Source organism: Manacus vitellinus, unplaced genomic scaffold (assembly GCF_001715985.3).
Source record: "Manacus vitellinus isolate BGI_N305 unplaced genomic scaffold, ASM171598v3 scaffold_7_pilon, whole genome shotgun sequence".
NCBI classification, from domain to species: Eukaryota; Metazoa; Chordata; class Aves; order Passeriformes; family Pipridae; genus Manacus; species Manacus vitellinus.
Genome location: NW_021940813.1, coordinates 28,325,812 through 28,349,873, shown reverse-complemented (window position 1 = coordinate 28,349,873; position 24,062 = coordinate 28,325,812). Strand labels below are relative to the sequence as shown.

Sequence of the window (24,062 nt, the reverse complement as noted above, 5' to 3'; positions counted from 1 at the left end):
CTGCAGCCTGTCCCTGGCCAAGCACAGTCAGTTCTCCTCAGCTCTCCCCACAGCTATTGCAACCCTGCAGAGCACCCCACGCTGGGTAATGTTCCAGGATAAGGAAAGCTCTGAAAAAGAGGAAGAGGATGAGGAAGGATGTGGGGACAGCATGTGGCAAGGGGCAGAAGCATTTTGCTGACACCAGAGAATTGAGAAGCAAGATGGTAGGTCTAAGTGAAAACACAAAACACTTGCACAGGTACATGGAAACTCATAACTGCTCTCATTTCCATTCCCCAGTTATTTAACAGTCAGGCAATCTTAAAAGAAGCAGCTTCTCCACACCTACCTACCTCCAAACAAACTCATCCTGTTCAACAACTCACTGTTACATATTTGATTTTCATGTTGCTAAGAAAAAAAAGCCCATAGTAAAAAAAAAAAAAAGCCTACAAAACGTATAGCATCTTTGAAACATGTGGCAAATACCAATACAGAAACAACTTAGGGAAAACAGAAGCACTTCTTACTTTTCTGGTTATAAGACTTAGATGTGGAAGACAGCAAATCCAAACATAATGGAATAAAATCTATTTCAAAATCAATTTGCTGGCAAGGCAAGGTGGGAAAACTGATTATTTCACAGCCAGTCCCTTCCTCAGCCTCTATGTGGCAGCAGAACATAGCAATATTCCCTCAAGCACTGATTTTTAAAATCCCCACTTAGAGGGGTATGAATGAAGGCACAAAAGAGCACACCTTTTATCTGTGTGCCTGCCAAGTCAAGCAGTACTGAGTCCCATTCTGCCCCCTTCCCACTGGACAAAGGCACAAAGCAAATGAACTTTGAATCCCATGTGGCATCGCAGAGCAGCTATCTGCATCACTCTCTACACATTAGCAAAGAGGTTTGCCAGGCCAAGGTTGCTGAGACTAGACAAAGCACGTGCAAGGGAAAAGCAGGGGCAATTATCTTTGCTACAGCTTCTAGGCAAAGTAGCTACTCTTCAGTCATTATCCTGGCTCTCCAAAGGGAGGCTTTGATCTTTCCCACGTTGGTGTACATAAACAGTGCAGAGTTCATTGACTTCAATGCCATACATACAGTGGGATGACGGTCTTAGGCTTCCCGTTTTTACACACAACAATCTGAAATTTTCCCTGTGACTATCACGTAAATGTGGAAAAGCAAGTACACCTAAGAATACAGTTCACAAGGAGGGCAGACATGCTTGTTTGGATTTATCACATCAGTAAAATACTGATTTCAGTCCATTTGCATTTTCTTTACACATGCAAGCTCATCTATTCCACCACACAGAAACACACTGCACAGAGATTCACTGTTTCCATTTCAGCCACTGAGGACCGTCTATTCATTTCAGGATCTAGTTCAAAACACCATTGCTTTTCAAGATCTGTGTAACACTTATATCCCTGTTACTCCAAGAAGATGACACAAATGTCCCCCTTTTCAGAAAGAACCTTTTTTCTCCACAGTTTCCACCATTTCTTGCCCTCTGTGTCTTCAAGTTCCAATTTAAATGTCATCTCCTTTCCCTTTACATTTTAACTACATAACAAGACTGCTTAATTCTGCAGCTTTTTGCAGATGAATAAACTGCACAAAGAATGTAGGCAGAAGTGATAACAGGAAAATTAGTGCTGGATGAGGAGATATCATCACATTGGTGAAATTAGGTTTTATGTAAAAGCATTTCTCTGCCTTAAGTAAATCTGAGGCTGCCAGCATAAGGACCTTAATTCTTTACTGGCTTACACCTGTTTTGATCTCAAGCACCCACTCAAAATGAGTGTAAAAAAAATTCAAATTTGGCAGTTTCTCACGCTTGCTTTCTAAATGACTGCTCAAGATGCAAAACAGGGGAGAAGGGAGCTCTTATCTAAAGTTTTAAATAGTTCACTTCTGACTTGTTTTGGCTAGGCAAATGAACAAGAGTGAACATAAAGATATCGTGTATTTGCAAAATGCTGATATGCAGTGAATACCCAGAAAACTATCCAATGTCCTTAAAACAGCTTTTCCAGTCCGTAAAACATGATGATGAGTTTCACTTTCCAGCTGTTGCACTTGTGGTGCAAAAAGGAACATAATCAAAATATTCCTGTGCCTCTTCTTATTTTCCAGAAACACCACATTTGGATGATTAAATCTCTGGTTCATTCTCTATTTATTTCCTTGTACAGTTTATGCCACACATCCAAGAACCAGTTTCAGAGCCCATTAGTGAGTAATCGATGCTTTTATTTTTATTGCCTTATTATTACACCCTTGAAGGAGTTTCTGAAACAACAGACATCAGACACAGACCAGAATAATGTCTTCAATGTGTTTTCTTTTCTGAAAGGACTTTAGATTCTGCATACGACTGAAACACTGATTGGCTGCCAGTGATGTCACGACTGTGCTTGTAATACCCAGTAAATGCAGAAAGCTAATTGTGTTCCTTTTTAATGTGTAAATTCTACTCCATAATAGCAATAAGACACAACAGACAATGCACTTCAAGGGGATTACTGCCCCTTTGAGTGATTAAAGCTATTCAGCTTTCAGCTTTAGAAACTGGTGAGGAAGTAGTTTCAGTCATACAGGAGCTCTAGGCCTATCTATTGAAACAGGCTGACTGCCCTGGGGAAGAGGGAGCCAGCTCCCCCCATGCACACCCCCAAATGTGGTCCAGTAAGACCACGGCAGACTGAAGGTGATCATTATACTGCTCTGAATTAGTATGAAACGAGAGATCATGTTTTGAAGCAGACTGCTGTTGGTTTCCAAACCCTGCACAGGTGAGGCTTGAGTGTCCCTTCACAAAGCAAAAAATCAGGTGAACCTCACTCCCTTATTTCTGTCCCCCACTATGGTTCTCTTGTACTGTTAAAATCACAGTCCTAGTGAAGGATAACTTGGTACACAAGGAACTAGACTACAGTTCAAAAATGGCCAGTTAGTCCAAGACTGGCAAACAACCTTACATGAGCCACTAAATCCACCTTAAGCCACACATTCCCAAGCAGTGAGAAGAGGATAACACTGTTGTATCTTTGGGGCAACATTAATGCCACCAGCATAATGGGGATTTGACCTATTAGAATAAAGAGGTCTGATGACTCCTGATATCTCAAGAAACTTTTTTTTTACCATCCTGCTAAAAAAAGAACATCAGATTTTACACACAAACCTCATTGCATACCACAAACCAGTCTCCTCCTGACCTGGCTGAAACTCCAGTCCAGTCCACTGAACATTTACCCAGAGGAAGCAGCACTGTAACTAGTAAGAAACACATTGAGAGTTTTCTGCCCAGCTCCACCCTGCAGTGAAACTGTTTATTTTGGTTGTTTCCTTCGGGGTTTTTTTCATCTATCCTCCCACAGCCACCACCACTTTGCACTGCCTTCTATATGGCCACTTTACTGTGCTTGTAGCCTTTCTTTATGACAAATTCTTGAGAGGAGCAAGTGAACCTTGTGTTGATTTGATCCCCTTATACAAACTTAGTTTATATTGATGTGGCTGTTGTATCATATGGTCTTCCACACTACTTCTCTTCCTTTCTGCCATTTCTCTATACATTTCCACAAGGTCACTGGCATAAGCACACCAGTACTATTCTTCATCTTCCTAAACAAATGATCTTTTCGCTTTTTTCACTTCTCTCTCATTCTCACGTGCACATCCTCTACTCTCTTCACTTCTCTCTTTTTTTGCCCTCACTTTGCCACCCACAGAATTTCCATTTGACCAGTCCTGTCCTCACCCCACCCATATCTACAGAGGGTTTTTTTATTTTATACTCAGTAAGCGTCCTATATTACATTTCTATTCCAAAATCTCACTGAAAATATCAGTATAATCTTGTGCTTTATATTGTCTACCTAGTGGCATTCGCCCTTTCAGTTTTCCAGAGTTCAGGGCAATTAGACCTTTTCCATCGTCTTCATATTTTAATGCAGCTCCAGTAGCTTGTCTATAGTCTTTCTTCTCAGCAAAAGCATGGAATCTGTAATACAAAATGAGTTTCCACCAGTACACAAATCACATAAACACTTTCCTAATTTTAAAGAGATGTATGTCACACATGCAAGAGCATAGTGGTGTACAACTTCAGAATTATTTGCTAATCTATATCTAAACCTTCAACTACAATGAGATAACGAATATTATCAAACTTTTTACATACATTTCTGTACCTTCTGAAGTCTTCTCATGTAGAACATTCTTTCATTTGGGTATTACTTACTCCAAGGCACCCTACTTTTCAATTTCCTGGAAATCTAATTTTAATTAATGCTTTTAACATGCTGAGCAGGCATGTAATTCGAGATGTCTGAGATGACACTATCACCTTTTTATCAGATTATCCTCCCAGTTGAAAGCCTAACAGGAACATTTATTTCATTATCGACATACAAATCAGGATGACAAGCAGACTTCATTTACCCTCACTGTCAAAAGAGAGAAGCTCTCAGAGCAGGAAGAAGATGTGTTTCTAAAACAGAACTACACGAGAAAAAGGCTCAAGCCATGAAAAGCCCATGAACTGGGCTGCTTCTATGGGAAAGCTGACTTAAACTTGTAGACAGTTATTGGGCAAATAAATATCTGCCAGCAAGATATTAATTGGCCCAGTAAGTCTCTGCAGCAAAGCTGGACTCATGCAAAAAGAAGACAGTGAGAATCATATCAAACAAAACAATTCCTCTCAGCTCCCCTTTTCGCCTCTCTCTTTACCATAGAAGAAACGTTCACTTTCCTTTAATAAAGGAGGTAAAAACTCTGCGAAAGAAAATGAAGGATAGTGACAGGCAATGTACCTGGTACCATGGAGGTACCACAGTTCTAAATGACCACAATCATTTTAAATGCACGAGACCAGAGCAAACATAACACTTTTCCACAGTCTTGTTTTTGGCAGACACTCCATCTCTTAAAAGTTATTTTTAAACACAGATGGCTATGAAAGAGCTAAGTAGCTTCCATCTTACCAATTCTCTGCTGTCATTTTGGAGATTTCTGCTGTTGGAGGTCCTCCCACTTTTGCACAAACAACAGTAAAACAGAAAGAGCTAGCAGCCATTTCACAAGTCTGTAAATTTTTGGTGACTTCTCTTACGCAGACAAACACCTACTGACTCCTACTGCCCTCCTGCTGTTCAGCATGAGTTTAGTATCGTGGGGTTTTGTATTTGTTCATTTGTTTTCCTTATTTTGACATCAGAATCAAGATTTAAGTAATCTTATCCCTTTCTACTGAATGCTGATTTTCACCACATGGCTGACTCCCAGGATAAAGTAGCCAACAAGCCATATGGAATATATCAGTTCCCACCAATCATACCAAATGGATGCTAGAGAGCATGGTACAGAACTGCTTTTCCACACAACCAGGCCAGATGAAGAACACCTCATCAATTTTCTGTTACTCCATGAACCACCCATTTAGGACAGGCATTTCCTTTTCAGTACATGTCTGCATGGCACTTGAGCCAAGAAAACTCTAGATCCTTTTCTGGTGCCTGTGGATACTACCAATGTACAGATAAATACAATAAAAACTTGTTTTAGTTTATGTTATGAACCCTTCCCCTGAACAATTTTCCAGACTTCAAAAGAGGGGCAGACAACAGACGATTTAGGATATAAAGAAGGAATGGCCTTTCTGCAAGCCAGTGAGCACATACATGGAAAAAGACAGTCTGTTTAAGTAGGGTCTGCATTCTACTCATGTCACTTCAGACTATTTCCCCAATTTCCCCCAATCACTCACTGAACTGCTTTGTCTCATTTTCCTCATGGATTATATTTAGGTATGTTCTGATGCCATTCCTATCAGCAAAGCACTTTATGAGTACTGAAATCTTTACTGCCCTTCTTTGTCATACCTGCCAGAGGCCAAGCGGCTCAGCTCCTTCAGAAAAATAATAGTTTCTTCTTCCCTAGCATTGAAAGACACAGTGTTGATTGGACAGGGGCCATCAGAAACCTTCTCAAGGAGTAGCTGTTTTGTGTCCACTGGAACATCACCCACAGCAAAGTAATAAACGGCTTCAACCTGTCATTAAACAGAAAGAAAAATGGCAACTGGAAGATATTGTTTTACAAAAATGTCTGGCATGGATTCAAGCACTGTCCTGTGCCATGTATTGGTAAGAAAATTTGGTAGAACCGACGCATTACTTGGGCGATAAGATTTTCAGACCTTTGGTTCTTCCTCTCATTTATGCTAATAATTCAAGTGAATTCCATACAAAATTTCCTGAAGTGAGAAGAGAACCTGACCCACAGTCCTCGCATCTGATTCTGCCCAATGCAACACTCTTTCCACAGAAGTTAACTGAAACCAAAGATAAGTGTAAGGAAGGACAAGGCTCTGTGCCACATTACACTTTTATGAAGAAACACGCTTTGTTGGTGCCTTGCCAGGGCTGAAAATTTGTAGGAATTTTTATACCAGACAAAGTTTTACTGCCTGCATGTATTTTGAGGCTAGGAAAGACGCATCATTATTTGAATGCTATGGCTGGTATTTACAGATATTTTGTATTTTTTAAGCTTCCATAGCAGAGGGAGTTTGGCAGGTTTATAAGGCCAAATACACTTATATTCTGAAAATGTTATTGCAAGAAGAGAGAGAAGTTGAAGAAACGTCCTTTAGTTATTGCTTGAGTATTATATTATGAGGGATTTTACGTTACCTGCACTTACCCATGCTAACAATCCTCACGGTTTCTTGAATTTTCACAATCATTAAAACCAAATTAAACAAACAGCTAACCCACAATGGCTTTCAAGACAATACATACAGCATATCAACATACCTACTGATAAATATCTAATAAATAGTTGCCTAACTGAAAAAATACACTCAAACATCCTCATGGAGCAGATCATCCTAAAACTATGTCAAGGCACATGAAAAATAAGGAGCTGACTGGCGACAGTGAACATGAGTTTACTAAAGGCAAATCATGTCTGACAAATTTGGTGACCTTCTACAATGGGATTACTGACCTCATCTACCTGGACTCATGCTAAGCATTTGACACTGTTCTGCAAGACATCTTTGTTTCTAATCTGGAGAGACAGGAATTTGACGGATGGACCACTTGGTGGATAAGGAATTGACTGGATGTCGCACTGATTTATGGTCAACAGCTCGATGTCCAAGTGGAGATCAGTGATAAATGGTGTTCCTCAGGGGTTGGTACTGAGACCAGCAACTTATAACATCTTTGTCAGTGATATGGACAGTGAGATCAAGTTTGTCAATGACACCAGGCTGTGTGGTGTGGTCAACATGCTGGAGGGAAGGGAGGCCATCCAGACAGACCTGGACAGGCTTCAGAGGTGGACCTGTGTGAACCTCATGAAGTTCAACAAGGCCAAGTGCAAGGTCCTGCACCTGGGTCAGGGCAATCTCAAGCACAAGTAGAGGCTGGGTGGAGAATGGATGGAGAGTAGTCCTTGGTTGAAGGTCCTTGGTTGTGTTGGCTGATGAGAAGCTCAACATGTGTCAGCAATGTGCACTCACAGCCCAGAAAGCCAACCATGTCCTGGACTGTACAAAAAGCAGTGTGGCCTGCAGGTCCAGGGAGGTGAGTCTCACCCTCTATTCCACTCATACTGGAGTACTGCATCCAGCTCCAGGGTCCCCAACACAAGAAGGACATGGATCTGATGGAGCAAGTCCAGAGGAGAGCCATGAAGACGATCAGAGAGCTGGAGCACCTCTCCTATGAAGAGAGGCTGAAAGAGTTGTTCCATCTGGAGAAGAGAAGGCACCTTCCAGTACGTAAAGGGGCCTACATGAAAGCTGGAGAACAACTGTTCATAAGGGCTTGTAGTGATAAGACAAGGGGGAAGGACCTTAAGATAAAGGAGAACAGATGTAGATTAGATATAAGGAAAAAATTCTTTACTCTGAGGGTGGTGAGGCACTGGAACAGGTTTCCCACAGAAACTGTAGATGCCTCATCCCTGGAAGTGTTCAAGGCCAAGGTGGATGGGGCTTTGAGCAACCTGGTCTAGTGAAAGGCATCCCTGTTAATGGCAGGGGATTGCAACTAGGTGATCTTTAAGGTCCCTTCCAAGCCAAACCATTCTGTGACTCTATGATTCTACAAATATGAATCCCTGGATGTGCACACAAAAGAGAAGAGTTCAGGATGGCACTGAGGAAATGTTTCTGCACTCATACAATCTCATGCAGTAGTAAAGCAAATTCAATATCACCTGCAAGTGTGCTCATACATTTCCTCTACTGCCTTTGATACTGATTTATATTTCAGCTTCCTGAGTCAACAGACTAGCACATGAACATCTTTTGTCCAATTTGTACTCAAAGCCTTCAGGCTGTAGGATCCCTGTACTATCCCACATCATAAGTTTATGAATACAAGCTGACATGGACTCCTGGATTTCAGGCTTCCTCCCTCATCTACCTTTTGGCACAACTACTTAGGCTGCTCCTCAGCACTGGAAGATGTCTCTCCCAAGCAGCAACCCAATCTTTGGCTAGACCAGGCAAATTAACGAAGCAGCACCTTGCCACCTTGAATTTCTCTTGGACTTTGTAGAGGGGTGAGACACTCCATGGGAGGCAGGGCCCATAGTTACAGACTCCATTTGCTTGGGAGCAAGAAGGTCTGTGGTCAACCAGGTGTCCTAGCATTACTGATAATTCTAGATAAATACTAATGGTAAAGAGAAGAATCGTTCTGTTTCATTAAAATTCAAGATTAACAAAAATACTTGTTAATCTTAGAAAAAGGTGCACAGAAACAAAAAGAAGGAACTCCTGCAACTCTTGCACCTATCTGTATTCTAGTTCAGTTTTACAAAGTTCCCTCTCTGCCTCCTGCAGCTAAAAGCTATCTGAGCACGCGCACAGATCTCCCAGATCAACAAATCTCCCAGATGGGACTCAGTTCTTGGACAATACTACATTTCTATTGCTTTTGCTGAAGAGGCTCCTGGCCCAGAGGAGTGTATGCATATTGCACAACCACTTTTTCCTGTGTTCCTTCAGATTCACATCTTCTCCACCTCCCTCCTAAGACTGCCAATAATTCATAAAGTTGATGTTCAATAAGAATAGAAATTTTCACACTTTCTCACACTGCCTGCCTCTGCAACTTTTCAAAATGCTGACATTTGTTGGGCATAGCTGATAAAGAACCAACTCCTTACAAGAAAATTTAAAAAAATTGCTAACTACAGATTATTCACTCAACTTCAAACTCAGTAATGAAATACCACAAAGGAAATGTTCCTATAGATTAGTGGGGAAAGGTTAAAACCTTTCAATTTAGTCCTTCATATTTTGAAAATTGTAATTTATACATCTAAACAAGCGAAAAAACTTTATACAAGAACAGGACGGAGAACAACACGAACAGTTCCTCATAGTCTTGGTCTTGGTGGGGAGGCATGTTTTGGATGGGTGATCCACACTTCACGGAGTGGCACTTCTACAGAACCACAAGTTAGACACTGTGGATGCATCTGTGGCATACAGAGCTCAAAGGAGTGCAACCTGACAGAAGAAGACAGCTCATGAGGAAAGGAAATCTAAGGAGTCACCACACATGGGAGGAAAAGGCCAGCTAAAGGAATGACAGGAAGAGCCATGTGTAGAGGGAAAAAAAGAGATATTCTTTTGGAGAAACGTCTTTTGATGAAGTCATTTCTGAGGAATGAGTCATTTATGACAAGTTCAGTAAGCAGACAGCTTTTGCCTAGGACTGAGTGGGGTCTCCACCAGCTGCAGTACAGTGACATTTGCACCCACGTGAACTGACAATTATGAATGATAATCACTTTATTTAGGAGTAATTGAAGGGTTTTTTATGTTGAGCACCTGCCACAGTTGACTCCCCCAGACTGCCCCTTAGCCCACCTATATCCAGACAAACATAATAGATGTCTCACTATTGGACAGATTTTAATTTCTGTTTATTCAAACAGAGAGCCACTAGGTCCAATGAGACTTTTTTTCATCCAAACAATACTGAAATCTAAATATAGTCTATTTAGTTACCCATCAGGAAATCAGTACTATACTGCATATTGAAAATGTTAATAAAATTTATGAAGGAGACATTTTAAAAAGCAGTCATAAAAAGTCTCACTGGTTCACAATTTGTTCCTCACACAATTCCTTTTTTAATATCAGTTTCCAGACACCAAGGTTCATCTGGCTAACAATCCAGCAGCATAGGGAACCAGAAGGTAACTCAAGCCAAATTTACCTTCTCCTTCAAACAACATCCCAGAAAGAAATTTACAAAGGAGGTAGGACTGGATCTGTGCACAGGGATGGATGTTAGTGGCAGTTAAAACCAATGATTCTACTCCATACACAGTAGGCACAATTTTTTATTAAATTCAGGTATTAGGGAACTGAAAGAATGTACATTGTAAGCAAATGTCAAAAAATATCTCTTTAATAACTCAAGTTTCAAGTGACTAGCTCAAATGATAGCTTATATGTTTCACGTCTTGTGACTCTGCTATAATGATTAAAGTAATATGGTACTTTTCAAAATTAACAGCATTTAATTGCAGGAATAACTGTGCATGGCTTTGTCTCTGTCATGGAAGAAACTCTAGCAATAACCTGGCTGGTGAAAAAGGATTTGTGTATCCCTACCATGAGTTAATGCTTACATAAATCTCTGTATCACTATTTTGGATTTTAAATATAATTTTTCATTAGCACGTTGGATACATAACAAAATAAAAATGGTTTCTCTGTCTTCAATAATGTTCATACTAACAGTTTTCTCACAAGCTTGAAGCCCTGAAAAATATATAAAGCAAAGAAAGTGGAAGGGAAAATACTTTCTCTTTCCCTTAATGATTGAATACATTATTTATTCTGGGTACTCTAGAAAAGAAAATAAACAAGTTTCTGCATTCAAAATACAGTACATTTACATAAACAGGCCATCAGTAAGCATAGTACGCAGCTACACTTGTGGGGAAAAAAATCCTTTCCAAATGCTGTCATTAATATTTATCTTTGCAACATTCATCAGGCAAATCACAGCAGCCAGTCTGGCATTGTATATTCTTGGATTTACTTGAGGCTTCTGAAAAGATGTATGAGCTTACCGCCTCATCACCCATGGCTTCCAGCAGGGCTTCAGCAGAGTTGGTATGGCTGACAGCTGTCGTATGGTCCAGCTTCCAGAGCCACATAACAGCAGCCTTTACAGTATGGTCAGACACAGGAGTAGGTTTCTGTTGCCACTTCATAAGATCCTGTGCAGCCCTGAAAATGAGATTAACTATAAATCAGAAATAGTGAGAATAATGCTGGCAGAACAAGAGAGCAGAGCTCTGCTATTATTACAATTCTTTTATATTCTTAAGTAATAATTACAATATACCACAGATACTAAATCTAGACTTGAAATAAAAGAAGCAGAGGGAAAATAACATAATTAGAAAAATACTCTAGTTATATATAATTTTTTTGAGACAACTGTTTCCAAAGTAGGGTCAGGAGACCTAAAGTATGTCAAAAAGAGTTCCTGATTCATATCTCACTTTAACATAAAAACTCAATCAGGTTTTTAAAATATGTGCATGAAAAAAAAAAAAGTCTTCTACAGGTCTTGTTCCACAACTTGCTGCACAACCTTTGCATCAGAACAGTTTAACTGACACTTTTTTTCTAGTAAGGTTGATCTTTAGCTACCTATGAAAAATGAAATTTGTGATGCTAAGCTTTTTGATATTTTAGTTGTTAAAGGGTTTAGTCTTAATGGAAGAAGTACAAAGCAAATGAGCATGTTTGACTGTTCACTTATACATAAAAAGGAACTAAAAAATCAACTGGTTCCAGTATCTGTGACATTCCATTAAGCACTGTTTTGAAGAGTTTCCTGCAAATCTGTATCCCATGTATGTATACATACAAATATGTATCCCAAGATTCTTTTAAAGTAATAATTTATATGCTCCATTGTCCTTTGTCTCTCTCCTGCAAAACCAAACAAATTGATGAACTTAATTATTATGTCTCAATTTTGACTAGGCTTTACAGTTCATTTTTGAAGAAAAAGTTCTTTGTTCTTCTCAAAAGCTGTGGAAGTTATCTACTTTGGAAAATATCTACTTCTGCAACAGGTGGCCCCAAAGAAACTGTGGATGTCCCAACGCTGGAAGCGTTCAAGGCCGAGTTGGATTGGGCTTTAAGCAACCTGGTCTGGTTGGTGTCCCTGCCCATGGGAGGGGCATTGGAGCTAGATGATCTTTAATGTCCCTTCCAACCCAAACCATTCTATTATTCTATTATTCTTTTTTTTTCAAATCTCAGTTGTATCACAATCTAGAGAATTAAAATAGAGCAGTAGAGCAGTACAAATCTGTTAGACAATGCTTGGGTAAAATAGCATTAAGAATCACAGTGCAGTTTCAAGTTAGCATTGTGGAACCAATTTTAAAATTATATGAACTAATTTGTGCATAATTTTTTTCCACTAATCTATCCAAACCCAATCTTACAAGTTCAAACTTTTATGCATATGAGAATTTTAGCAGAGATAGGTAAAATTTGAATAGCTGCTTCTATTCTCTATTTGTACTAACGGCTAATTCATTTACTCCTTTTAGGGAACAAGTGCTTGCCTTTTGTTATGGAAATCTACTATTGTTTCCTAGTTCTGCTACTGATTTCTGTGACCATGGAAAGCTATAGAAATACAAAACACTATGCCTATGGCACTCGGTGGAGTGTTAATTTAGCTGCAAGGCAGAAACCTTAATGCCTAAAAATACAAGAATGCCTCGACGGTCAGATAGGACCTCACTTTTTCACTCTCGAATATTTCAATGCCTAAAGGGCACTACTGCTATTGTAAAGTCCACCTATCTTTTTGGGTTTCTGTCCTACATTTGTAGACTGCATATATCAGTATTTGGGTTCTGTTCCTCTTTATCTTTTCTTCATGATAACAGTGGTCTTCTTTTAAATGGAAGTAGCAACTTCAAGTGACTAGGGGAGGATCTTGGTGGAAAAATCTATAGATGAATGACATGAATCATGACAACTTACAGTATAGAAAGCATCTTATACAAGTACATAGCTATATAATATGCAACTCCTTTCTATTCTCCAGCAATGGGCGAACATGGACTTCTTTGTTCAGCTTGGAGAGGGCTCTGGGCAAACGTGACTATGGCCTTTCAGCACTTAAAGGGACTTATAAGAAAAATTGGGAGAGACTTTTTAGTAGGGCTTGTAGCAATAGGAGAAGGGGTGATGATTTTAAACTAAAAGAAAGTAGATTCAGACCAGATATAGGGAAGAATTTTTTTACAATGAGGGTACTCAAACACGGGAACGGGTGCCCAAAGAAGTGAGAGATGCCTCATCCCTGGAAACATTCAAAGTCAGGCTGGATGGGGCTTTGAGCAATGTGATCCAGTGCAATGTGCCCCTGCTCATTGCAGGGTTGTTGGACCAGATGACCTTCAAAAGCATCTTCCAACCCAAACCACTCTGATTCTATGATTCTTTCAGCTTACCGAATGAGGTTGAATCTGGCAATTTGGATCACCTGTTCCACAAGTACCATAGAAAGTGCATCCCGACATAGATCAAATTCAGTTGGAGCTGCAGTGCCAAAATCCAAAACAATGACAATGCACCGTTCTTGAATCACTCCAAATATCTGCCGGCTCTCACTGGTTAACCATTCCATTCGCTGCTTATACAGCTCAATAGCTCCCATTAGACAATCCACAAAATGAAGAATCAGTTCTTTTTTGGCTGTCAGCTTCATTTAAATAAGGGAGAGAAGGAAATTGAACATCAAGACAAATAATACAAATGCAGCCCCAAGCTCAGCACAGCTGCAATAGCTGGTTTGCAAGTGTCAGATATGCCAACCAAGGAACAACCCATTTTCCTTCCACTATTTCAAGAGCAAATACTTGACAAATGCATCTAAGCCATAAAGAAAAGGCACTGCATTTTGTTCCTAATTGCTTTTCATAATCTTTTTATATGAGCATGGGACAGTGCCAGTGGGTTGTCTGACTTGTCTGTCTCAAAACTGGAGCAATTAGAATGAGCTGAACACAGTCTAGGATGTAGAAAGGGCTGCAGAGCAGATGGGTGAACAAACAAGACAGAGAAACTTTGTACCTTCTTAGACTAGAATTTTGACTGGCTCTTAAATTTTTTTTACAGCAATACAAGGGAGCATACGGTTTGGTTTTGGGGCACTTCAATCTCCACCTTGTCTTTAGCATTTGAAAGGAAAATGCAAAATGTTTCTTGTTTGTACTATTATTTCACTAAAACCAGCCAGCATTACAGATTAACTATTTGCAGGTAGGTATTTAGAGAAATTTAGTTCAGATAACTGCAATCAACATCTAAAACTTCCCATACCATTTCAGAAATATAAGAAAGGTCTAGATTCAGTATCAAAATTAAAACCAGCAGATCCTCCCTATGAATACATGTATACACATTCACCATGACCTGTGGGTTTAAAAATGCACCACAGATTCCAGTAAAGATATTCCCCCAAAATCTCTGACCCATGTGAGCCAATTGACTGATTGCCTTCTATCTCTAACTACCTTTCTGGGACTAAGTACAAAACCTTGACTATACAAATGTTTTTAAACAAGAACATTTCTCAGGGAGAAGTAATTTTCTGTGCCAGTCTGCACACTTTTCCCTCTCATTTGTATTTTTCTGTGTTCTTTAATATCAGCTAGTGCCCTGTGATGTGCCTCCCAGATACAGAGTCTCAGGCAGTCTGCCAAAGGAATGTAGGCTTGGGAAGGAGCATTTAGAAATCCAGTTTCCTCCTATGACAGTCAGACTCATACAAAGAAGCTTATTGCACTACACTGACCAAACTCCATTTTAAAATAAAGACGTTTTCTTGCAATACTCTCTTACTTGTATTTAGCCAGTCCAGATTTCCATTTCTCTGAGGGCTGGAAAACTTATGACTGTCCAGATGAATTTTATTCACGGCAATTCATACCCATTTATTTTTGGACTAGCATCCCTTTTAGCATAGAAAACCATAGCTTTTCTCTATCCCTGTCATTTGCCTTTCTGTAGCATTCAAGGGGTAATAACACAACCCTTCATCAGTCTTTGTCAGACTTTTTTTCAGCATCAACCAAGCCCTCTTATAAGATCAGCACTCCACTGCAGTTCATCCTACTAGCTCTTCCCAGTACCTGCTCTGGTTTGAATCGCTTCATCTCAGCCTGTGGTAATTGTACACAATATTGTACACAATATCCTAAATGAGATCTGACCAGATCTTGTATAGTGGCAAAAACGTTTTCACTGCTGCTCTCATCATGTCCTAAGATTAAAAGACATTATGCAGATATTTCATATGGGAAAAAAATGAGGGAAAAAGGCTCCCTGAAATGATTCTTTACCCTTGTCCCTCAGAAGTTACTCCAGTCATCAGAAAAAATGACAAGCCATTTGCTTTTGTAAAATCCTTTATAAATTAACTCTCTCCCTTCCCCGCTCACAGGCACATCTCTTCAATCAGAATCCATCCTCTTAACAATAGGGCCGCCAGCAGCTGTTGCTAAGACATTCCTTAGAACACAAGCCTGGGCAGAGATCCAGCTAGCTGTCTCTATAGAATAGGCTGAGCCTTTTGTGACCTCCTGGCACTAAGTAAAGCAGTGCTTTGCATTGGCAATGACAGCGCATTTTGTCTTCTTATTTCAGCATCCTGATTTGTTTTATTGATTATGATTTTATTTTTTTTAACTCATTCTGAGCATCTTCTTTTTAAGGGTTCCCTCTTTCAAGACAGGGTAAATGTTGCTTAGAAACTGCATCTTGTCTGGAAAAGATTTACTGCAATGCTGCAGCAAGGCAAGAGCATAACATTTTGAAATGAAAAAAGATAGCTAGCTTTTCTACCACTGATGGTTATCACTAACAGTTTGACAGAAAAGAAGAAAAAATTATCAAAAGATAAAGTTCTCACAAAGAATTTAAGTATTTATGACGCAGGGAGGCATTTTAGTCACATCATTCTGCCACAGTGATAATAACTTCTAAGTGCACAAGGAAGTAACCACAAGTCAGCCACACTTACATTATACACACTGCCATCTTGTGCTCTCTTGTACTGAGGAAACAGACCATCTGCATACCGAGAAGCCACAGCTTTCCCCAAGGTGGTCACATAATCTACAGTAAAATTTACAAGAGATCAAGCTGCTAATCTTTAAGACTACTTCAAACAGATATTTTTCAGGCTGATGTGTATATCATCTATATGAGGCACATGCATCAGTATCGAGCACTTGACATTAAGAAACTTCAGACAAATTCTAATTTTGTTTTTGTTTTACAATTATTTTCTTTCTATATCTATGATGGGGCCCTGAGGCCCCCAACAGGCCCTGACTGCCCTCATCAGCCTCAGCTGGGGTTTCTAGGTGCATCACACGGAGTTTCACAGGGTACATCAGGCCTGGGCACACAGTCTCTGCTCTAGCCATGTCGTAGGTATACCCGTCTCAAGTTCTGCTAGTGGACCTCTCTGCTGGGTAGATCCCTCAGCCCTGTATTATAGCCTTGTCTGCAGTTCTGTTTAATGGATACTCTGAGACCTGTGTGATGGCCTTGGCTCTAGTCTTACCTCTAGCTCCATCTCCTGTTGCTCCTGGCTGCACTCCCTGGCTGGGCCCTAGACACGGTTAATCAGCTCACCCTGCTGCAGGACTGCATTATCTTCAGTGAGGGCACTGCCTGGGCTGCAGTCCCTTTTTGGCTCCTGGCTCACCTTGCCCTCATAGAGCAGCCCTGCTTTTGCTGCTCCCTGATAGTTTAGTCAGAAGTGGGGAAAAACCCCACATCTAATTATTTATAGGCCAAAAGGCTACATGGGACTTTAATAAATGGAGGTTTAGGCAACCTCACAACAGGACTTGCAAATATTTGTCTGTCAAACAAAATACAAAATCTGGTACAGATAATGCTGTTCTCTTACACAACTAAATGGGTGCAGAATTGAGTGCATCTAAGGAAAAGGTTGCGTTCTGCTCTTTCAGTAGCTAGAAATCTTCTGCAGGATCACCACTGATAGGAAAACATTAGGGGTGGGAACATTTAACGTCACAAAGCAGCTATCTGTACAGCATGCTGCCTTGCCAAGCCAGTACATTCTGCTCCTAACACTGTGACAACTTTTACCCTGCTTAACAGCTTCTTCTTCATCTGCAGCATACAGTATTTCAGGAACTGCACTGGTGATCTTTGAATGCCCCATGGACACAGGCCAGCCAAAATCTTAAGTTATGCAACCTAGAACAATTGCAATACATTACAATTCCTACTTCTCAGGCAGCAAGCTGTTCAAAGAAAGTAATATCTTACCATGCTCTGCAAAGCACCATTATGGCAGCAGTTAATAATTATTAGCAAACTCTTCCCCTCCAGCTGTCAGATAACTGCAAAGGAACATTTTTCTATAGCCTGACTTTGCACAAAAAGCAGACTGAATTCTAATTAAATATAACTGTTTGCTTAAAGCTGAATACCTGGAAATACTATACTATTCCCAAGCAGGTTAGCTAACCCTGAGCATCAACATACATTATATTTGCAATGTGAAAACAGATAGAGATTTTATCACATGCTATCTGCAGGAAAAATACTAGCAGCTTCAGCAGCCTGAGCTACTGCCCACTACAGCTAAATTGGACAGGATGTGAACAGGAGCCCGGGTAAAATGTCAGTAGAGTTGAGTAAGGAAAGCCCTTCTCAGATCCTAAGTACTCACATTAAAGAGAGATGGAGTTTCTCAGTTCTCTGAACTGGTAACATCAGCAACTATGGATACAGCTTCCCTTTCTGTCATTATCATAAGAGACAATATAAAAATCTGCAATGCATACATTGGGGTGCAAAAGTAGTGTGACCCTACAGAATACTCAAAGTTAGGGTTTATTATCCTATTATTGATTTGTCTTATACCTTTCCTGTGCTGGAATCCAATCTGTGACAAAATCTGGGAGAGGGACAATTTGTTTCTTTTGAGACCAAAACGTTGAAGCCATTCAGAAGATGAAACAAGGGATTGTACATCTGTGCTCCACTGACTGACTGCCAGTCTTCTTTCCTTCTCTTTTGATTCTTTCCTGTGGGCCTCATGGGAATCTTCAAGATCTTGCCTGTGCTTTGAATCGAAGACATCTGTTGTAAAGATAAATGAGGGAAACACAACTTTTATACTTTAACCAAACAATTCCAAAACCAAATGAAATTAATTATCTCCTTTCTTCATGTATATTCCATGGTCCTCTGTACATATATAGCTCATCTCTTGTTTTCTTTTTTTATAATAAACAATGTTCTTAATCTGGAAAGCTGCTCTCAGTTCGACATATCTACTTGCTGTTATATGTTTTTCTTCATTCATACACATTTATCTTCAATTTATTAAAGAAAATGTCTCTTGTGTGCTGAAATTCAAGCCCTGAAATCTAAGTCTGGTTTGCCAAATGGAAATTCTTCCAGCTCCTAAGACATCTCTCCTAAGCCTTGGGAATCAGAACTCATAATAGGCATTGAAAGATTGTCAGACCATCACTACATGCACATTTAGTAGCATTATGCAATAAACATGATTTCCCAGCAAATAGATGTTGAAGTCCTACCATAAGCAATAGCAATGCCTGCAGCAGATCCTGACTTTATTGCAAGGCTGGTGAAACTCCCTCTCCTCACACAATTTTCCTCAAGTATAAATGATGGTTCTGGCAGTATCTGCTCTGGGCTGTGACATATCATGTGCATGCACAGGAAATCATAGAAATGAAGGTACATTTTCATTTTAAATTCTATGGGCCATGGAACACATCTCAGCACCGATGTATAGTTGGCTGGGCTTGCTCCACTTGCATCTGGCAGCAGAGACAGCTCAGAGCAGAGAGTGGCTGAGGGAGAAATGGAAGCAATGACAACAGTAATGCCTCTGTTCCTCAGCACAGAGGTTCTAGGAGGACCTTGGTATTTCCTGTTCATTCCCAAAATACTCTGCATGAGTTAAGCTGCCTCTAGTTGATTAAATACCCTTGCTGTATCTAAGTGTATTTTCTGTGGACTTTGAAATTTTCTATTCATTTTCCCCAGCATCATCTGGTATATCCTAGTTCTCCATTACCCATATACTGTAAGTTGCCTGTAAATGTACTGCATGCATCAAACTGCTCCAAAATACAAAGAAGGATACTTTTATCTTTAATGACTACAAAATAATCTTCAGTCTAGTACGAATATGATCAGAACTCTCTGCTAAGATCAAATATTATAACAACTGACCTGGTTACAAAGGTTCATTAGATAATTCCTCAGTTAACACTACATACAGGAAATGAGACTCTATCTTCAGAAATCATCTTTCAGTGACAGAGAGCTTCTATACAGTGTAGACTGGCACCAGCTCTTTCACAGTAATCAGTCCTACAAACAGGATGCTGGCTGGCATGCTTGTAGTAGAGGTTGGCATTTTACCAGCCCTTCTCCTTTGCTCCACACAGAAGCAGCAGCAACAGATGTTAACTCTAGAGAGAGGCAGGTGAAGGTTTGCAGCTCCTCGAGCTCTGTATATAGTCAGGCATTGTTTGTAGTCGCTTGAACAGTCATTCCCAGTTTCCTTCTTCAAAAACACATAAAGGCAAGCACAGCACCCCACACACAGCCCAGGGAAGAGTAGCACAGCTTCAGAATGGCTTGTACACAGCTAGCAGCATGTATGCTACAAAGTTTCAAAGGAAACTGGAAATTATCTGGGAAAACATGGAATCTATGCAAAAACAGTGTTGAAATACTCACAGTCACTCCAGGCAATTCTCTTAGATGTACTGGCAGTCATGACAGATCTCTTGATTGGCAGCTCCTCTTTGCTTTCTTCTTAAACCCTGAGGAATTATTATGTTTTAAGAAATTTAAAATATTGCCATGCAAAGGTAAATATGAACTGGAGATGAGCTCCACAGGTCCAGCCAATAATAAACTGCAGAAGGATGAGATCAAGATTTTCCTCATGAGATCAAGATTTTTCTCAAGAAAAATAATAGTATAAAGTAAAAAGAATAGCCACTCCCTATGTCAAGAAAGGCTGAAGTCAAATTTGACAGTGAGCCCCATACTCAAAAATGAGAAAGTAGGAAATTGGTAATATCATTTCCCTTCCTTCACTCTAAATTATAATAAAAAAGAGACAATATACTAGAAAAATAACTGTGGTGTTTTGGCCTGCTGTCAGCCAGTTGTATTACATTCTATTATTGCTTTGCAGTATACCTAACCTTTGTTATAATCCAATTTATGACTAAACCTGGGAGTATCTGAGATACAATTTTGTGAAGAGATTCACAACTTTGCCTATAAGACTACAAGATGATTCACAAAGAAAAAGAATTAGGTGTGTATACATGTACAAGAATGTGGTATAAGGCCCAACTGTGAATAAGACACAGCACATGAACAGAAAACAAAATGCCAGACAAAGCAAGGTAGCATATATTGCTTTGAGTACTGCTTTGAGGCATCGTGCTTTGTCATTTACTTGGTTCTTCTTTTAATAAATAAGATGAATGAATGAGGGATATTTATGAACCACTCAGCAGGCACAGCTGTTAGCTATTGTCGTCAAGCAGTTTTTCCCACAGGAAAAGGAAAAATGGGATAAAATATTAACCCAAGGACTTAGTCTCTTCCCTCTTTCTTTATTACAGAATGGAACATGCTATTTATTCCTCTCATATGGGTCTAAATGCACATATGGAAACATATAAAGCATTCCAGTCTTTGTCCTGCTCATGCAGAAAGACATGAACAGTGTAAAAGGAAGGGATGACTTTAAAAAACCAGGACTCTGTTCTGCACCCTAACTCTCTAGGTGTTGTGCAGAAGATGCTCCCCAGCAGCACAGCTCCTGACTAGCCTGATCAGCACAGTAAAAAGGAGCCCTTGCTACAGGGGAGCCGTGGCAGAAAACAGCCATAGTGAATGGCCATAGCAAGCCACCAAGCTTGTGCCATTTCTCTCTCAGAATGCAGAAACAGTACCACAACACTCTCACAGTAGTAGCTGAGACACATTTCAGGTGGCAGCCTGCATCAGAGAATGAATCCCAGGTGCCATCACATTTTCCAGATGCCCGGGGTGTAGCCTCCAGCACCACGCTCAGCTGCTTGAACAGCACCTGGACATGAAACACTGCCTCTGTATGAAAAGGAGCATTTGAAAGGAGACAAAGCAACTTTCAATGGAAACTGCAAGTTTTACCTCAAGTCTTGGAACAGCAAGTTCAAAACCGATGACAGCTGGGATAACCTTCAGCCCAAGATCTGAATCCAAACAGGTTATTTTCCAATGATGAACCAGAGTTCATCTGGGCACCTCTAAGCTTTCCACTCGGGCCAGTGCAAACAAACCACAAAAACTTTCACCCAGCACCTGCTCAGAGTTTGTAAGACACGTGTGGATGGCAGTGTTTGCTGAGGCCATTCCACCTGGCTGCCCCTCACAGGAGGGAATGCCTCGGGAAAGCCCACACTCCCTATAGCACAAGAAGCCACCACACACCATCCGAAACACTGAATCCCCGGTGAAAGGAGGGGGGGGCTGAGGTGGGCGGCTGCCCACTGAAGAAATTGAATCACAGAATCACAGAACAGGAAAGGCTGGAAGGGACCACAGTGGGTCATCTGGTCAACCTCCCTGCTGAAGCAGGGTTGTCCTAGAGCATATGGCACAGGATTGCATCCAGACAATTTGGGAGTATCTCCAGAAGGGAGACTCCACAACCCCTCTGAACAATCTGTTCCAGCGCATGGTCACTCACACAGGAAAGTTCTTCCACATGCTCAGTTTCTGCCCGTTGCCTCGTGTCCTAGTGGTTGGCAGCACCGAGAAGAGCCTGGCTCCATCCTCTTGGCACCCCCCTTTAGATATTTATACATACTGACAAGGTTCCCTCTCAAATGGGTCAGAGGGGTCAAAACCCCAGCAGGGCCTGAAGCAGGGGTGCGGAGCAAGGGCCAGGGTGAGGCATGGCCACGCCACTCACTGGCGCTGCGCCCTCGCAGCGGCCACCTGAGGTAACCGGGCCGCCGCGTCCCCGGATACGCCGCATGGAAACGGGCGGGGGAGAGAAGCCGAGGCCTCTGGGGTGAAGGATCACGGCTCGGCGGCACACCCCCCGCTGCCCCTGCGGCGGGACGTGGGGCCGCCGCGCTCTGCGCCCGCCGCCGCCTCTCTCCCCCAGCCCGGCGGCCCTCACCTGCCTCCGGCCGCGCCACCGCCCGCCCGCCCCTCAGTGCGCCTGTGAGCCCGGAGACCGCCCGGTTGCTACGGCGCGGCCTCGGCCTCAGCCCCCGCGCCCCAACCACCGGGCGGGAGGAGGGAAAGCGCGAGGGCAGAGCGGCCCGAGGGCGGCCCGCGGGACGCACAGGGCGCGGGCACGGGCGGCTCCGGGGCCGCTGCGCTGGCCCGGCCACTGCTGCTGTCCCCCCCTCCCCTGCCGCTGCCCCCCCCTGCCCCTGCCCTTGCCACCCGCCCTGCCGCTGTCCTGGCCACTGCTGCTGCCCCTGCCGCTGTCCTGGCCACTGCTGCTGCTGCCGCGGGGAAATCCATGGGCAGTAAATTCATTGTCAACAGGCGCCGGGACAACGCCGTGCATTCATTCATTTGGGAGCCAGAAATACACAGGCCAACTCAGTCGCAGAAATCTATATATAGCAGATTCAAGCTTTCTGTTCTCGTTAATTCTTAATTTAGGCTAAGCCGTTGACAATATTTATACCAAGAGCAACCACGCTTGTCCTTTATTTAAGTCAGAGGAACAATACACCCTGGCTAGGGAGTTGCTGTGCTCCCAGAATCACATAGAACCACAGAATGGGTCAGGTTGGAAGGGACCACAGTGGATCATCTGGTCCAACCTCCCTGCTCAAGCAGGGTTGTCCTAGAGCAAATGGCACAAGACTGTGTCCAGACGGTTCTTGAATATCTCCAGTGAGGAAGGCTCCACATCCTCTGTGGGCAACAGTTCCAGTGCACAGTCACCTGCACAGTAAAGAAGTTCTTCCACACGTTCAGGTGGAACTTCCTGTGCATCAGTTTCTGCCCATTGCCTCGTGTCCTAGTGGTTGGCAGCACTGAGAAGTGCCCTGCTCCATCCTCTTGACACCCCCCCTTTAGATATTTATACACAATAATGAGGTCCCCTCTCAGTCATCTTTTCTTGAGGCTGAACAGACCCAATTCCTTCCCTCTTCTCCCAGAGAAGCCAAACTAAAAATTATTCTAGTGTAGTAAAATACACAAAAAGATGTGCACCATAAACCTGAACATAGTATTAAAAAGCTCCCATTGATGTCAGATAGACAGAACCCCAGGTCTGGCTGGGGTTGCAGTATTTGGTCTGTAGTTTGTGAGTGCAGTTTCCAGCTGAGAGATAGCGCTGAGCTTTACACTTTCCTTGTTTTGCTCTGGTTTACTATGCAATCACAGAGTAATAAAAGATCGGTCACTTTACAGGATCAACGGATCAGCCTTATCTACATATTGATGTCCATATGGAAAGACACACCCACAGGCCGTCTTGCAGCACACCAAAGCACTGACTTCAGCTCTCCAGGATTGGTAAACAGTGATAGGCAAGAAAAGTTCCTTACAAGGCATGCAGTTGGGATGGGAACATGACTTCCTGGAGCTCCAGCTTCTCATACAGTTGGAACCAAGGGTTTGAAGACTAGCCTAGGCATGGCAAGTCATTCGGGATTGCACAACTCTTGCCCTGAGGTATAGAAAAGGCATTTATTTCTCAGGCATGAAACATTTTCTCATTATATCATTAAAAATAGTAGGTACTAAATGTTCTCAGGATCCTTTCAGACACCATGACTGCCAGAGTGCAAGCTTCTGTAGAGACCTACATTTTTTGGTGGGGGGCTTAAAAAATTTCTCTTGAAAATGTAAGGGCAATGGATTTATAAGCAGATGCCCAAAAATCAAACTGGTCAATCT

At 41.6% G+C, this 24,062-nt stretch overlaps 1 protein-coding gene across 1 annotated transcript in view; it reads right to left on the bottom strand.

The window, feature by feature from the left end:
* Window positions 1–22,361, bottom strand: part of VWA3B (von Willebrand factor A domain containing 3B) — a 74,031-nt gene extending 51,670 nt beyond the window's left edge. The window contains 8 exon segments of the mRNA XM_018084323.2: window positions 3,880–4,004; window positions 5,887–6,056; window positions 11,120–11,279; window positions 13,541–13,791; window positions 16,114–16,208; window positions 18,000–18,218; window positions 19,860–19,945; window positions 22,315–22,361. Coding sequence (XP_017939812.2) covers window positions 3,880–4,004; window positions 5,887–6,056; window positions 11,120–11,279; window positions 13,541–13,791; window positions 16,114–16,208; window positions 18,000–18,218; window positions 19,860–19,899 — 1,060 coding nt within the window. The 5' untranslated portion in view covers window positions 19,900–19,945; window positions 22,315–22,361.
* Between the last annotated feature and the right edge of the window lie 1,701 nt (window positions 22,362–24,062).